The sequence below is a fragment of the Sycon ciliatum genome, chromosome 1 (genome assembly GCF_964019385.1).
Source record: "Sycon ciliatum chromosome 1, ocSycCili1.1, whole genome shotgun sequence".
Classification (NCBI taxonomy): Eukaryota; Metazoa; Porifera; class Calcarea; order Leucosolenida; family Sycettidae; genus Sycon; species Sycon ciliatum.
In genome coordinates, this window is record NC_088643.1 from 22,559,477 (window position 1) to 22,577,022 (window position 17,546).

The following is a 17,546-nucleotide window of genomic DNA, read 5'->3' on the forward strand; positions in this document are numbered from 1 at the left end:
TTAGGTGTTTCTCCACTTCTTTCGAAACCACGAAGGGACTGTCCCGATCTGATGGTTGCGAGCCGAAAGTTAGTTTTTACCCGACGTGGACCGAACGAAGGCCAGCTCGGACAGCCATGTAGGTGGATAGACAGGGGCATGGCTGCAACATCAGCAGATCAGCTGCACAATGTCAATGCACCGCGTCCCGTGCACTGCACGGCCCTGGTATGGCTCGAACTCGCTGACTCTTCACTCTTGTTTCTCTTGTTTGTTGTCAAAAGCGTCGAAACCACTGGACAGGTGCACTACAGGCGCTCGGACTGCAGAGACCTTGGCTCTCGGGGCGTGATCTTGAATGTACCTACTCCGTTTCTGTTACTGCAGTAACCATGGTAACAGCCGCTGCAAACTTTCCATTTCGTCTCGCTCCAATGGAAAGAGTTTCGTTGTGGTCCTCGTTATAAGAGCGATGGTTGCGGAGGACATCATTATTCCTGTGAAGACGGTTGCCTGACCTCAGTGATCGTGGGCAGCGGCTTGCCAACGACTATTTGTAATGGAATGCCAATGAGGAAACTATGCTTGTAGGGTCCTGTATTGCTGTCCCGGCAAGTGATAGCGGCTGAACTCGCTGCAGCATCTTGGCTCTCCCCCTCTCTCTACGGAGCTGTTGTGCGCACACGTTGATGGCGTGTGTTGAGCTGGACTGAGAAAAAGAAAAAACCGTGACAAGCCATCCTGAGCTGAGCTGAGCTGAGAAGGTCAAGACAGATTCAAGCGCATCGCCAGACCAAGGATTATCTACACCGTACCAGCGCGGCGCTGTGGTCTTGTCGCGGACGAAAAGAAAAACAGAAAAAAAAACAGAAAAAAGAAACAAAACATTTCCGGAGCCACGCGGGGGGCAGTACAGTCTACCTCAGTACCTGGTCTACCGGTGCACCATGAGTGATTCGGTAAGTCTCTTTTTTTACTTCGGAAGTAAAAGGCTATGTTCGTTTGGTCGAATCCAGATCAAGTATGTGAGTCCTGAGGCTATATTGCAATAATGCGCTCCAATCAAACGCTGACCTACGGGAGTACAGTCAACTTCGCTAATAACGACTGCGGATATAACGACAATTCGCGAATAACGACAGAATTTTCATGCCCAGAGCAAAGTCCCATCCAACTGTAACACATATAATGAGACTTTGGGTATAACGACACTTCGCGAGTAAGGACACTTTTCTGATGCCCCGCCGGTTGTCGTATAAGCGAAGTTGACTGTATGCGATTTTTGACTGGCTGTGAGAGTTCTCACGAGAGAAACGGTTACAGTGTGCGCAATGCATTGTATTGCTTTCCGCCGCCATGCCTTCTGTGCCATAGACCATTGTGCTGAGCTGGCACACTGCTGGCCAAAGCATCGCTCTGCGGGTCAACCCTGCTCACCTGGCTGGGTCCAAATCTGTCGCCGGATCTCGGTCCGGATTTACTGTAGTGACCATGCAAACTGGATCCCGATCCAACCAATCAAACACGCCGTTAGTGCTATCACGCAAAGAACAATTTGAATGGGAATTACTACACGGCAAGAGTGGTTTCAAATCTTTGTCATGTACCTGACATTGAAGTACAACGAATGATCGTGGCATGTGGACAGTGGAACCAACATGGCCGGCATCATGTGACCCATAGATGCAAGGGTTGACTGGGTTGGAATCAGCACGGATGCACTGGTCATGGGGGGTTATAGAGTGGTTTCACATCTTGGTCATGTGACTGTGTAGAAAGACTATAAGTGATCCTGGCATGTGGACAGTGGAACCGACATGGCTGACATCATGTGACCCATAGATGCAAGGGTTGACTGGGGTTGGAACCAACCGTGACAGCCGTCCTGTATGGTCATGTGATAGGCATGACACCACTCTATTACACATGTACTAGTAGTTCTACTAGTGAAGTAAGGTTTGCTTGTCCCATGTCCGCATTGCCACCGGTTACAGTCGGCCCTCTCCAATCCGGCACTTGTTTATCCGGAACCATTGCAAACTGGCGCACTTTCTGACAAACCGCTCTTTCAGTTCATTTTCTACGCTTTAATCCGGCACTTGAATTCCGCCTCCAGCAGCAATTCCCTGCAACAAATCGCTCAAACTGTACATAATTCTATTTTATAATCCAGCAGTTGTACATCGCGTACCGTACTAGTGTACAGCTACGCCAGTCTGGTCAGTGCATGACGTGCATGAAACTGACTGATCAAGGAGCACTTTTACGCATGTAACAGAGAGTTGAGAATATAATAATCATGCCAGTACTAGTATGCTCTGCATTCCACAGTGTACTTGGAAGTTGGGTTGACACAGAACATCCGTGCATTTTGACCTATGACACAAACATGCATGGTTAGGTGATGGTGTAAGTAGGTGGGCTGGGTTGGAGGGCAGGATTTGGTAATCCAGCACCCTTGTGTATCCGTCAGAAAATACCGTTGCAAAAGGTGCCGGATTAGAGACGGACGACTGTAAACTACTGTTCGGAAACACAACCAGCTCTTTTAGTACAGACATGTACTAATATGCAAAAACAGGCCAGGATTGCAGAGCATTCAAGGATCTGACATCCAGCTTGGTTGCTAGCTAGCTGCTCGTAGATGCCTAGCTATCGCACTTTCTGACTGTATTAGCTGCTATTATCTAGTTGCAGAGGTGGACAGTTGCTCATCACTTCAGTGTATCCACATGTCCCATCTAATTTGTACATTTAATATTGGATCAGTCGGGGAAGTGAACTGCCTGAAAAGAGAAAAAAAGAGCCAGACCCACCAGGACTCGAACCCGGGACCTTGCTTGTCATGAGCAATGCTCTAACCACTGAGCTATGGGACCAGGCTTAACCTAGTAGTTGTCAGCGCCTTCTAGCTTCAGCCTGATCCCATAGCTCAGTGGTCAGAGCATTGCTCATGACAAGCAAGGTCCCGGGTTCGAGTCCTGGTGGGTCTCAGTATTGGCTCATTATTATCTGAGTCTAATCATGTGCTATTTTCTTCTCATGAAGTATCTTCAATATTCTCAAGGATTTAATAATACAGCCTGTATCGGCTATAGCGTACCCTTTTGATTTCCATGATTTTATCACTATAACCGATGCATCACCATATGCGATACGATCGATTTCTTTTTTCTTTTTTTCGATCGACACATGAAAGGCAAGGAAATACTTCCAGCATGGCGTTTTGACAAATGAGCATGCTGCATAGTTGACAGTGCCCGCATTTCCTTAAAAAAATTCTGTTATGTACATGCACATGTATCACTATAAAAATAAGCAACGTGAAGAAAGAAAAAAATAGGGCCACTGATATTATTGCTACATGTATTTTAAAGTTATCACTTTGGCCAATAATAATATTATAGTGTGTTATGCATGTTTTAATTCTTTGTTGCCATCATAATATCCGATATATCATTACATCCGATAATATTGGTTATAGTGATATTTGTACTGGATAAAATACGTTTTGCTTTTGATATTTCGTACCAATATCACTGTAGCCGATATGTATCTATTATTGCACGATTAAAGAGGTCAATATATGAAATATAGAACGAGTAAAAGACCGAGGTCCCCCGAGGTCTTTTACGAGGTCTATATTTCATATATTGACCGATTATGAGGGCAATAATAGATTTATCACGACATAGCATACCTAAAACTGTTTTTGCTTTGCTATAGGAAGAAAGGAATACTATTGTAATAGTATAATAGTATGTACATATGCCGTTTACATTGGATATTACTTCTGTGTAAACCGAAGTTTTCAGTTGTCTCTTGTAGTATGTTCCCTAAGTTCTTTGACTGAGAATCTGACAGTTTGGGTTCAAATCCCAGTACTTGGCTTCAGATTTTTCTTCTTTCAGTTCTGATTTTTTTCTAAGTTGAGGAAAAAGTTCTAAGTCCTCGGGCTAAGTGGTCAATAATAAGTGGTCAATATAAGCGGTCAATATATGCTGATATTTGACCGCTTAGAGATCACAAGTTTCTGTGGGGGTCAATAATAAGAGAGTGATACATTCTTATATCCGGTCACTCTATAGCCGATACAGACTATTCATAAGTTTGAGAGATTCAAAAAGGGAAAAAGTCCGAAAAATTGACTGTCCCCACCACGGCACCAGGGCTCGAATCAGGGACCTTTGCTAGAGGCCAGCGATACTCTAAGCACTGAGCTATGGTGTAACTGTCAACCAAGCAGCGACTGTTCAACATCGATTACTCGACTTTTATGCCAACTGTCTTGAAAATGTGGATGAGAACCAAGGACGCAGAAAAATTCCCTTCCAAGGAATCGTGTTATCCCGTGGGTACAGAGATATGATGTGCAATGGTATAACATGTATCTGGAATGATCCGATGTTTTGCTCCCGGCAAGAATAGGGGATGGTCTAGGACAGTGACAAAGAACAGTGGATGTACATAGTGTCTAAACTCAACAATCATTGTCACTATCACTGCTAGTTCTGCAATTGCTGCTGCTGCCATTGCTGCCACTACTGCTGTTTTTGTTGTTGCTGCTGCTGGCGCCGGCGCCGTCGTCGTTGACGTTGTTGTTATTGTTGATGTTGACGGTATTGCCGTGTGAAGGTCTCCGTCAAGGTGACTTCCCTGGATCAGCGTGTCACAGAGGATGACTTGGAGCGAGCATTCGGCAGCTATGGGACCATTACTAGTCTCAACCTGCGGGACAGTTCTCCAGCTAATCACTGCTTCATCAATTTTGAGACAGCAGCAGAAGCACACCGCGCCATGACGAACATGAATGGCAAGGTGAGGTTTTGTCTGAGATATCCTGTCTGGTTGTTACTACATGTACTGAAAGTAGCTGTCAAGGCCATTGTGTGAAATCTGAAATGTCCGGGAAACATGGACTAACGCAATCTTACTCACACCTGTGTGTACACACGTCTCTCTCTCTCTCTCTATCTCTCTCTCTCTCTCTCTCTCTCTCTCTATCTCTCTCTCTCTCTCTCTCTCTCTCGCGCTCTCTCTCTCTCTCTCTCTCTCTCTCTCTCTCTCTCTCTCTCTCTCTCTCTCTCTCTCTCTCTCTCAGAATATGGGCGTGTGTTGATACCGTACCTGGATTGGTGAGGGGAGGTTAGCAGCTTCAGTGTCATTTTATCTGTCTACATATACAGGTGTCTAAGATCCTCAGGCTGCGTATAGTGCTCTATATCCAGTGGACAGAGCCAGCAATACAATGATCACACAGCAATGACACAACATTCAAGTCCTTTTCTGCCGTTACTCATAGTTTCGTGTTAAAAACACCTTTCTGATGATTGTTTTTAACACTAAAACTCTGAGTAGCGGCAAAAAAGGACTTGAATGTTGTGTCACTGCTGTGGGAGAGTATTGTGTCTGTCTACATATGTGCAAGTGCCTCTATACTCCTCCTTTTGTTATGTGTCTTGATCTTGCCTATTGCCACCCATACGCATGTGTGCTGCACACACACAGGACATGCGTGGCATGCGAATCACCTGCAAACTCCAGGGCAAGAGCAAGGGAGGCTCATCATCGGCACCGATCGGTGGAGCGAGGCCAGTCGGCGTCAGTACCAGTGGTCGTGGCCGGGCGCCCATATCCAAACCAAGATCTGCTGCACGCGACCTTGTTCCACATACAGTGCCAGGTAGGCTGCACGCCGTGTATTTGTAGCATGGCTACTTTATGACACGTAATTTGTATACGCATAAATAGTACACCGTAGGAATGCATGGATAGGCTGTGCGCATACTCGCACTGCCTTGTCTTCTTCTTCTCCTTGTGTGAGACAATGAACGAATATTGATAACTACTTACGTAACAACAAGTATGTGTTTTGAGTGCTGAGACTGAGAGTATACGAGTTACAATGGTGGCAGCGGAAAAATAGTCGTCGGTTTTGTCCTCGGCTGGGAAGACGCCTCCGCAGGAGAGACAAGTTGCAGAGTCGACAAGTTCCAGAGAGTCTGAGACCAGTTCCAGCTACTCGGGAGACCAGCCCACAGACTAAGTTCTAATTTACTAGTATTGGTCATTCTATCCTTCGTCTCGTTTTCCATTCTTTACTTCTTGACTGATCGTTCGCTGTGCATGAGTAACAGTTTTGTTTGGTGTAAAAAGGGCTAGAATTTTCACTACAATTATTTTTGCACATAGTTCTACGTGGACGTGGGTGTGCGTGCATACTTACAGCTGCCCTGGCCTTGGTCTTGTACTTGTTGTAGTACTACTGTACTAGATTGTGCATGCATGCACCTGCATATGACGTAACTCCATGATTGTACATGCAGTACTTACTACTTGTGTAGCTAGCTAGCTAGGTAGACCTACGCACTACGTAGCTTGACACATCACGGATTCACGGTACGGGCCGCGCCGGCGGGTAGGCCGCGAGTGACGTTTGCATTGCATGCAAGGGTTTTTTTTTTGTAGAATTTTTTTTTTAAATTTTAAATTTTGTTTAAATTTTGAACTTGATCTCGAACGCAAGATGGGCAAGTCGAAAAAGCAGACACGGTCACCTAGTCCATTGTCATTCGAGATGTATGACAAGCCTGCCAGTGCCTCAGCCTTACCGAGACCAATCCTGTTACCCGAAGTATTTGGTTGTGCTGGAAATGAAGATTTTTCGGCCTACCTCAAACATTTTAACGATGCATGCCACCTGAACGGGTACAGTGAGGAACAAAAACTATTGTTATTACCCACAAGACTCGTAGGCACGTCCCATGAACTGCTGGAGACCATTCTCCTATCTGATGCAGACGTTTCGTTTCATGACGCCGTTGAAGCGCTCCGCAGTCGCCTGGAGCCACCACAGCAGGCCCAAATGCACGAAGCGGCTTTACGCCAGCGCCTGAAACTCGCCCATGAAACGCAGTATGCATATGCCATGGAGCTCCGCCGCCTTGCTGCCAAAGCATATCCAGGCCAACAGGGCCCGTTACTAGAATCGATGCTGCTGCAGATTTTCATCGATGGTCAGCCAACAAAAGATATGCGCCTGGCTCTGTCGTCGCCACGACCAGCAAGCATTGAATTGGCGGTCCAAAAAGCAATTGAGGTCTCGGCAATCTACGCCAGGGAACAGAGCCGGATGCCCAGTGTAGAGTCTCACTTCACTCAGGCTGTACATGTAACTGGTGACTACGATGGCTCGGCCTGCGCCGCGTTGCCGTTACGCAGCCAGCCACCTGGCCCATCACCAGCTGTACCCCGTGCTTCTGTTGCCAAGGCAAGTGCGTACGACGCTGGAGAGCGTGATCGACTGGCCCAAGTGCTTGAGAAGTTTGATTCAAGAATGTCAGATCTTGAAAAGAGACTCGGCCGTTTAGAAATAATTGTCGCTCCGCAAACACCAGTTACTGCAGGAGCAAGTCCCGATGGCCAGTCTCGTGTCAGTGGACGTGGTCGTGGACGGGGACGGGCGTATGGTCGTGGTGGTCGCGATGAACCGCCGATTTGTTTTGGGTGTGGACAACCTGGCCACTTTGCTGTTGATTGCCCACACAACCCTTGGCGCTCGGGAAACTGAGTACGACTGGTGGTGTGGGACAACTCCCAGTCGTCCACGAGGAGCCATCAGATGAGGCGCGAATCGAAGCTGTATCATCTGTCGTCCCGACCCTAGACCTCAATGTTGAAGGCAAGAGCGTAACTGCACTAATTGATTCTGGTTCATGTGTTTCTTTGTTGCATGAACAAACATTATTGTCCACGTATGGTGATGTGCCTTTGCAAGCTGCCCCCCGTTTGTGTGCGGTGAATGGTGAGGGACTTCGGGTTCTGGGTGCTGTAGATATCGAATGCTGCATTGGAGGGTGCTCATTTTTGCATGCATTTGTAGTGTCCCCTGATATCCGCCGTGATATGATCTTGGGATCTGATTTCTTGTTTGACCATGGAGCATTACTGAACATTGCTCAAGGAACCTTAACTTTTAAAGACCTGTCAGTCCCGTTAGGAGTGAAAGCTACCAGTTTTGGTCCATCGGAACCTAGTCCGGCCGTTGCGGAGGACCCGGCGCCAGTATCTGACTCTTGTGTTAGTGATAGTAATTCTCAGGAAGACCTGAGCACGTACTCTTCTCGTGTCACTGTTGGTCGTGCATTAACTCTGCCTGCCGGCCATGTAGTGTTGGTGCCGTGCATGTCTGTGCAAGAGGCACCTGTAACTGTGGACTGTGTTGCTGATCCACTTGACTCATTCTTGACAAAGTTTCCAGATGTGTCTGTGACCCCCGGTGTGGTTACGGTTGGACCTGACAGGTCCCGTGTGGTAGTTGTGTTGGAAAATCACTCTGACCACCCAGTGCTTCTTGCTAAAGATGTTAACATTGCCGAGTTATCTCCTGTACCCGAGGACTTCATTGTCGAGGATAATGATCCTACTGTTTCGTCCGTTGCGGATACGCCACCGCTTGTGCTATCCCCTGAACGTGCCGAGGTAATCCGTACATATGTTGACTCTCAGAGTCATCTGTCAGTACCTGAGAAGAGCACACTTACAGAGATTCTCCGGGAGAATCATGACTTGTTTATCTTGCAGGAGGGTGATTTTGGTCATTGTGATGTTTTCCCACATCGTATTAGTACTGGTGAGACAAAGCCAGTTAAGCAGCCTACGCGTCGTGTACCCTACCACCGCCGGCAGGCTTTACAAGCTTTGCTGGATGATCTGTTGGCCCGTGGTATAATCACAGAGTCTATTAGTCCCTGGGCGTCACCCATAGTTCTCGTTCCAAAGAAGGACGCCGGATCTCTTCGATTGTGTATCGACTACCGCAAGTTGAACAGTGTTACGGAGCCAGATGCGTACCCCATCCCACGAGTTGATGACATGCTAGACTCACTCTCCGGCTGTTCCTGGTTCACTTGCCTGGATTTAGCTTCAGGTTATTGGCAGATCGCTATGGACGAGGAAGATAAGGCCAAGACTGCCTTTACCACACCGTTGGGTTTGTTCGAGTTCTCCGTGATGCCAATGGGATGTCGAAATGGTCCGGCAACTTTCCAGCGTGTGATGGAAGCGGTGCTTCATGGCTTATGCAATGTGCCGACCCAGCCATTCTGTCGCGTTTTCTTCGACGATGTGCTGAATGCCAGTTCTACCTTGCCTGGACAGCTCCAGATCCTCAAGTCGGTGTTTGACCGCGTTCGTGCTGCTGGACTGATGTTCAACTTGAAGAAATGTTCGTTCTTCCAACGGAAAGTGCTCTTCCTCGGTCATCAGGTTTCGGCTGACGGATTGGCTCCGGATCCGGCCAAAGTTGAAGCTATCGAGCAGTGGGCTGTACCGAAGTCGGTGAGAGATGTACGTGTGTTTCTGGGTTACGCTGGGTACTACCGTCGGTTCATCCGTGGCTTTGCTCAGCGCTCTGCACCCCTGACTGCTCTATCAGGGAAGAATGCCAGCTTTATGTGGACAAAGAGTTGTGATGCGGCATTCACCTCTCTGAAACGGTCACTGACAACAGCCCCCGTGTTGGCGTATCCCGACTTTTCTGTTTCGTCTGGCGGCTTTATTTTGGACACTGACGCTAGCAAGGTGGCCATTGGAGCTGTCCTCAGCCAAATGCAAGATGGCGAGGAACGCCCCATTGCGTTCGGCAGCCGGGTCTTGACGAAGGCAGAGAGGAATTATGATGCCTCAGACCGGGAAACGCTTGCCCTTGTCCATTTCGCGAATCAGTTCCGGCACTATTTGCTTGGCCGGAATTTTATTGCTCGCACAGACAACACTGCCCTCACCGCACTGATGTCCGTGAAGGAACCACGCGGTCGAAAAGCTCGATGGGTGGAGCAACTCGCTGAGTACACCTTCACTACTGTTCACCGGCCGGGTCGGCAGCACTTGAATGCAGATGGTCTGTCGCGTTCCTTGTTGCCGGAGGTGCAACCCTCCCATCTCGAGACTCCCGCAAATCAGCCAGAGTAAGCTAGTTCCTCTGCCACAACGGCGTCTGTGGATGTCGCCACTCCTGTACTAGCTGGTCTCTCCGCACCTGAGTTGGCCGCTTCCCAAGCTGTGGATGTTGATCTATCAGTGGTCTTGTCATGGTACAATGCAGTGAGTGGAAAATTTGTGCGTCCTCCTGAAGATTTAATTTCTGGCACTAGTCGTACCATGCGTTTGTTCTGGGCGAATGCCGAGCAGCTAAGTCTCATTGACAGCGTTCTGTACATATCACCTCCATTTTCCGATCATGATCATGTCGGTACTGCACCCCGTCTTGTCGTCCCATTTGTGCTTCAACGCAAAGCTTTGCTGGCTGTTCATGCTCTTCCGTCTTGTAACCATCCTGGTGTAGATAAAACATTAGCTCAAGCGCGGCTACGTTTTTTTCTGGTTTGGAATGGCATCAGATGTTCAGGAGTTTGTGGCGTGTTGTGTCACTTGTGCACAGATTAGGCTCAAGTCTGATGCCCAGCGTGCTCCGCTCCAGCCAATGTATGCCGGCTACCCATTTCAGCTCGTAGCCCTCGACATCGTCGGTCCATTGCCAGAGACACCCCGTGGTAATCGATATCTGTTGGTTATGGCCGATTACTTCACTCGGTGGGCAGAAGCTTTTCCACTCCAATCCGTTACTGCAGAAGCTGTCGCTGTGGCTGTTGTCAATGGCTGGATAGCACGGTTTGGATCCCCTGAGCAACTGCATTCCGACCAGGGTCCGCAGTTTGAGTCTAAGCTTTTTGCTGAATTATGTCGTCTGCTGGGTATTCACAAGACCCGTACTACTCCCTACCATCCGGAAGGTGACGGACTTGTAGAGCGGCTCAATCGCACTTTGCTCGGTCTACTCCGTGCGCACATCACCCCTACATCTATTGAGTGGGATGCTACCTTCTCTCTTGTCTTGCTTTCGTACCGTTCTGCTGTCCATGCGTCCACGGGTCACAGTCCTGCCAAGTTGTTGTACGGCACTGAATTGCGTTTGCCGGCAGATGTTGTGTTTGGTTTGCCACAACCAGCGTCTCTTGAATCCACTAGTTACGTTCGCCATTTACAGTTTGCGTTGCGTGTTGTACATGCTCAAGCTCGAGAGCTCGCTGATCTGTCCCATGAGCACCAGGAAGAACATTACAACCGGCGAACCAAGGGTGCGCCATTAGCTGCTGGCCAGTTTGTTTACGTAAAGGATGCTGTCATTCACCCTGGTGAACACCGCAAATTCCACCGCCCTTGGCGTGGTCCATTTCGTATTGTGTCCGTCTTTGGATCAACGTCCTACGTTGTCGATGTTGATGGTCGCCATAAGACGCTGCATTTCAACCGCTTGAAACTCGCTTACCTGCCGTCGCCATCTGCGTCCCTGCCGCTGGAGGATCCAGTACCTGCTGCTCCAGTGATGCCTCAGTATGTCCCACATGCCCTCGACAGCGACCATAGTCCGCTGTCGTCTACGCTCCCGCAGTCAACCAGAGCCCATCTTGCTCGCAATGCTGGACTGCCTGCTCGGTTTACTGATTTTGCTATGTCTGAGTTATTTTATTTTTTATGTTTCTGTTTTCTTTCTCTATTCACGAGGGCGTGAATTTTTGGTAGGAGGAGGATAGTGTAGCATGGCTACTTTATGACACGTAATTTGTATACGCATAAATAGTACACCGTAGGAATGCATGGATAGGCTGTGCGCATACTCGCACTGCCTTGTCTTCTTCTTCTCCTTGTGTGAGACAATGAACGAATATTGATAACTACTTACGTAACAACAAGTATGTGTTTTGAGTGCTGAGACTGAGAGTATACGAGTTACATATTCCTTCCCCATGAATAATTACTTCCCATTCACTCTGCAAACTCAAACTCATTTCTCAATCAATTATTACAACGTTTCGGCAAAATTGCCCTTACCAGGTATGCAATTTTGCCGAAACGAAATAATTGATTGAGAAATGAGTTCGAGTTTGCAGAGTGAATGGGAAGAGAGCGAGTCTGCTCTGAAACCTTTTTCCCATGATTACTTTTTATGGAATATGGGTCTATGACTGCACTCTACCATAAGGGACCATCAGCATATTACAGTAGAATCCTATCACAGCGCCCATCTCTCCCAAGCACTCTGCCTTGATGCCTCGCCTGCGAGGGGACCACACTTGTAGGAGCAATTGTAGTGGCAGAAATGTATGCCACACGGTATTGCCAGACAAACTATACTCCGGCAAATACGGTATGTACCTGTGTCTGTGTGTGTGTGCGTGTGTGTGTGTTTCTGTGTGTGTGTGTGGGGGGGGGGGTTCTGTGTGTGTGTGTGTGTGTGTGTTTCTGTGTGAGCGTGTGTGTGTGTGTGTGTGTGTGTGTGTGTGTGTGTGTGTGTGTGTGTGTGTGTGTGCACAAGTTGCTATGTCTAAACATAGCTGTTCGCTATCATCGCTTCTGCGATGGGCAGGTCTGAGGTGTGTGTGTGTATGTGTATGTGTATGTGTATTTCTGTGTGTGTGTTTCTCTGTGTGAGCGTGTGTGAGCGTGTGTGAGTGTGTGTGTGTGTGCGTGTGCGCGTGTATGTGCACGTGTATGTGCGTGCGTGTGTACGCATGAGTGTACATGTACTTGTGTACATGTGTATTTTGTGTTTGTCCTTAATGAACCCTAGCTCCACAGAAAACGGCTTTTCGGCCAGCAGTAGGTCACCATGGCTCTGTCGAGTTAGAGTTGTTACCATGCCAACAAAGATTCCTGCGCCAAAAGCGACCGCGCCAGCTTGTTGACATCCAAAGGAAGTTTCGTGTTGAGGTAAATACTGAACGTCAATTTATATTCTATTTTTGGTATTTCTCGTTACCTGCCCTCCACAAGATTTGCTGAGGAATTCGGACTATAGTCCATTTCAAAAGTCCAGACCTCTAGTTTCAAAAAACCGTTAGGCCAGCATCTATACCGCAAAAGATCTGTGATCGCTTTGTGCATAAAAATTCCAAAAATGGGAGTTTGTTTTCCAATCGTTAATCGCTTAGAAATTTATATGAGAAAAATTACGTGAGCTGCCTGAGCAATATTCCGAAGAAATTTCTCCAAAAGCTCAAACCAAATTTGAATTATTCGAAAAAGTCTAGAGATCTACACTTTTGAAATGCACTACCGTATTTCCCCGTAAGTTAGTTCTCCCCAATGACTTAGTACCCCCTATAAAAATACACTTTCCACTGCCGAGGTTATCACCCCGAAAGACAGTTCCCCCCGAAAGATAGTAAGTTCGTACCCGTCCTACATGTACAGACACCGTACAGTATATACATCATATGCATGGACACTAGAGTTGCGCAGGCTTCCCGCTGCGTGTTATTTACCCCCGATAAAAAAGTACTCCCCGAAAGATAGCAGTCGATGCGCCAGATTTGAAAAATCACGTCGGAACACGGAGTTCTATTTTTCAGATACACCTTTTTGTGCACTTTTCTCAAGGCATTCTCAAAATATGATCGTTTGCATGTAAGTACGTGCTTGCCAGTCTCACGCTTTCTCGGAGTTAGTAGTCGCCTTTCACCTTTTTCTGTTATGAGTTCTTCAAGAATGACGAAATTCTGTAGGTTGGTGTCGCTATACGTCTTCTTGTCTCTTTTCTTTTTTTCGTCGAAATTTCGTCGCCCGACCTATAATTTCGTGCCACCGAATTAACCAGGCATTTCGCTGCTTCTATGCTGGACATATCGAAAGAGTAAGTCTTTGTGACATTGGAGCGGAAGTTATGTTCTGGCCGAAAAAAGGGCATGCCTCTGGTGACGTGATTTCTAACTCGTGTTTTTACGTATATTTTCCATGCATGTGTGCACAGTTGTCAGCAGCAGGAAGACCCAGCAATGCCACAAGCATGCATACTTGACGACCATGTGGCCCAGAATGCAGCATTTGCTCTAAAGTGCCATCTGACAAGCGATTTACACATGGCTCAATGCGGTCAGATTGGCAAAAGCCACACACATGCACATCCATTACGTCAGACCAATGCATTTGTTGCAAGTGCGTCAAAGCACTACGACGCCAAGTATGCACAGCAACGAAAGAAAATAAGCCACCAGTCAGCCAAAGCATATGCAGTGTACATGATTGCAACGCAGCGGCATCCGTACACTGTCCTGCAGACAAACTGCGCGTGCACAATCTGAAAGAACAGTGCGAACGGTTCTGTGCCCGACCCATTACCAGCAGTGTGTGGGCCATGCAACATGTGCTTGATGTAAGTCGAGGCTCACACCAGAACACAGGTGGAAGCCACCAAACTTTCAGCTCGCAGAGCATGTGTTGCGTAGCATGCACTACGTCAGGATTTCAGACGAGAGTCGATTTTGTAGACGCTGCTACCAAAAGCAAATTGACATGCTCCTTGCTGACAGTGCACCAAGCACAGACCACCAGTTGCGAAGCATCATCTCTCAATACAACACGGAAGGTGCCGAGAGTGATTTTCCCAATATTATAGTCATTGCCGCTACAGCACGTGAATTGCTAGACAAGGGTGCCATATTGTTGACGACAGTGCACGATTTGTATACAGAGACTTTGCACCCAACTGCTGACCCCAAGCCAGCGGCATACGTGCTCGGCAAATTGAAGTTGACCCTGGAGCACCACTTGCACGTCATTCCACCCAAGTCGCGGAAGGATGGCACATTGCTGCTACGCAATGGATGTAATGCTGAGCAGGCACTACATATGATCCTTTCTGCAGAGCGTAAACACAAGATAGAGCAAACACCAACAAAGCTGGAACACCTCACTCTGCCATGCTCACAGCACAATTGATAGCCAGCAACCAAATATTACATGTACTTCACAAGTACACAACATGGGAACCCGTTTACACCAAGTACACAACATGGGAACCCGTTTACACCAAGTACACAACATGGGAACCCGTTTACACCAAGTACACAACATGGGAACCCGTTAACACCAAGTACACAACATGGGAACCCGTTTACACCAAGTACACAACATGGGAACCCGTTTACACCAAGTACACAACATGGGAACCCGTTTACACCAAGTACACGACATGGGAACCCGTTTACACCAAGTACACAACATGGGAACCCATACACACCAAGTTCTATTATCGGGAAATGCCATTATGCTCCTAGCATGCGGCACAAGAAAATTATAGAGCTTCGCCGGCATTGCCTTGATTTTGTCGTAATGTGATGGTGTGTGCGTGTGATGTGTGTGTGTGTGTGTGTGTGTGTGTGTGTGTGTGTGTGTGTGTGTGTGTGTGTGTGTGTGTGTGTGTGTGTGTGTCGATCGGTTGCGGGTTCGATTCCCGACGATTATGGTCACACACGTCTTTCTTCTCTTTCTCAGACTCTTCCTGACTTTTCTTTCATTCTCCTGGGTGGTTACCAACAGCCAGTGTATGCCGGAGTATGTGGTGTGGTGTGTGTGTAGAAAAAAGAAAAAAAGAAAAGAAAAAAAATGGAAAAATGAAAAATAGGGATTCACTGGCCAGAAAAAGTCACTTCAAACAGCTGTGTGGTGGATACCAGGCTAAAAATAGTGGCGGTCAATTCATCAGCCTTGCAAGCTGTTGAATGGTGTAATCCCAGCACAAGTTGCTATGTCTAAAAAACATAGCTGTTCGCTATCATCGCTCCCGCGATGGGCATGTCTGAGGTCTGAGGTGTGTGTGTCATCCGCACAATATTAGCCATCCCTCACAGTCAGCAGCAATCCGATCGCATCACGTCTGCGCAGTTACGTCGTCACTGGGGTGACCCAGTGCCACTCTCTGTTAAGATGCGCCATCGTCGTTTAGAGTGGCTTGGTCATGTGGCTCGGATGTCGGAGGACCGTGTCCCATTGCAGCTGTTGTTTGGTCGTTTGTTGGCTGCGCGCCCCTTCTGCGGTCCCAGGCGCAGGTGGAGAGACGTTGTGGCTACTGACACGAAGTCCATTCCAAACTGGTTTGATTGCGCACAAGACCGGTCAGCTTGGCGAGAGCAGGTTCTGGTTTTTCAGCCTCCTCGGGCAGTAGAGAAATCTGTACTCTGCTCATCTTGCAACCGGGCTTTCTCTCGTCCTCAAGACAAGGCACGGCACAAGTGTTTGGCTGAGCGCCAACTTCCCGTCCACCAACAGTGTGGTTCAGCACAGTGCGTCAGTTGCTGCCGATGGTTCCGTAGTAAGGGTGGGCTTGCAGTTCATCGCTGCCAGCCTGCACTCCCTGATCATGCAGATACGGCATTGACGGCGTCTCTCGCTAGTTGCTGCTTTCAGCATTGTCAACGCTGCAATCGCTGCTTCAAGTCCCGGGCTGGTTTTAACCGCCATAACTGCAACCGTGGAAAACGTCTTGCTGCAGGCGATAGGGAATCACTGCCGCTGATCTGCATGCATTGCCCGAAGCGTTTCCGACGACAGCAAGATTTGACGAGGCACCAGAAGTCCTGCCAATGACGGTGCCCTCCAAACTCTGGCCCCCTCCGGGCTCCGGGGGTGACATTGCCCAATGGGCAGTCATGCTATAGTAGTAGTAGTAGTAGTGTGTGTGTGTGTGTGTGTGTGTGTGTGTGTGTGTGTGTGTGTGTGTGTGTGTGTGTGTGTGTGTGTGTGTGTGTGTGTGTGTGTGTGTGTGTGTGTGTGTGTGTGTGTGTGTGTGTGTGTGTGTGTGTGTGTGTGTGTGTGTGTGTGTGTGTGTGTGTGTGTGTGTGTGTGTGTGTGTGTGTGTGTGTGTGTGTGCATTGGGGGGTCAATTCACATGGCTTCGCCAGTTGTGTGGATTAGACAGTTATCTGGCGCTTGTCTTGATCTGTTTCAATCAGAATCAGATCCGCTATCGTTGCTATAAAGAGAAAATCTTTGGGTGCACATCCAGTGCATTTGCAGATTTGCGTGCTTCTCTTGCGACGGGCGTATACATGGTACATGGTGTGTGTGTGTGTGTGTGTGTGTGTGTGTGTGTGTGTGTGTGTGTGTGTGTGTGTGTGTGTGTGTGTGTGTGTGTGTGTGTGTGTGTGTGTGTACATTACATATTGCCCTATCAAAAATATATAAATGAACTCGGATGGCGAGCCAATGTAATCATGGATAAAAAGAATAAGGACAAAATGTTACGAGTTATGACTAACTGTCCACTATGTACCAATGTAGCTAGATCATATACAGTCGGCGAGTGCGACAAAAGGCACAGACTGACAGGGAATACTAAGACATACAACGATCAAATAATATTCAAGTTAATTTTGAAATGTCTATAATTTCGTGCCGTCGGATTAACCAAGCATGCAACGAAAGGAAAGGTATACACGCTTAGACATATATTATTAGGCAATTATCTGCACCAACCTGCATTCCTGCCGAAGCATCATGTCGGGTGTGGTGGGTCGGCATTCCAACGTATCTCCACACACAAGGAAAATCGTGAAGCGAGAATTCCCTTGTCTACAACTGGCAAAGTGTTCACTTGACACTCAAGTTGAAATTTCTAGATACCAAGCTAATAGGAGCAGACTTCAGGACATTTGTCGCACTCGGGAATCGTCAGTTCGACTACAGGGTTGGTTAGACACAAGAAATAGAGCTGACATCTTCATCTTTAC

At 47.8% G+C, this 17,546-nt stretch overlaps 1 protein-coding gene across 8 annotated transcripts in view; it reads left to right on the forward strand.

Annotated features, from left to right (window-relative positions):
- The first annotated feature begins 418 nt into the window (after positions 1-418).
- The window catches only part of LOC135818335 (uncharacterized), a 49,229-nt gene continuing 32,101 nt past the window's right edge, over positions 419-17,546 (forward strand). For 2 of the 8 annotated variants that reach the window (XM_065331695.1, XM_065331703.1), the window contains exons 1-4: positions 420-938; positions 4,615-4,797; positions 5,488-5,662; positions 12,611-12,750. In XM_065331695.1, coding sequence (XP_065187767.1) covers positions 927-938; positions 4,615-4,797; positions 5,488-5,662; positions 12,611-12,750 — 510 coding nt within the window. In that variant the 5' untranslated portion in view covers positions 420-926. Of the gene's footprint in view, positions 939-4,614; positions 4,798-5,487; positions 5,663-12,610; positions 12,751-17,546 lie in introns of all 8 variants that reach the window. The other 6 variants (XM_065331725.1, XM_065331734.1, XM_065331741.1 and 3 more) reach the window with 6 other exon arrangements.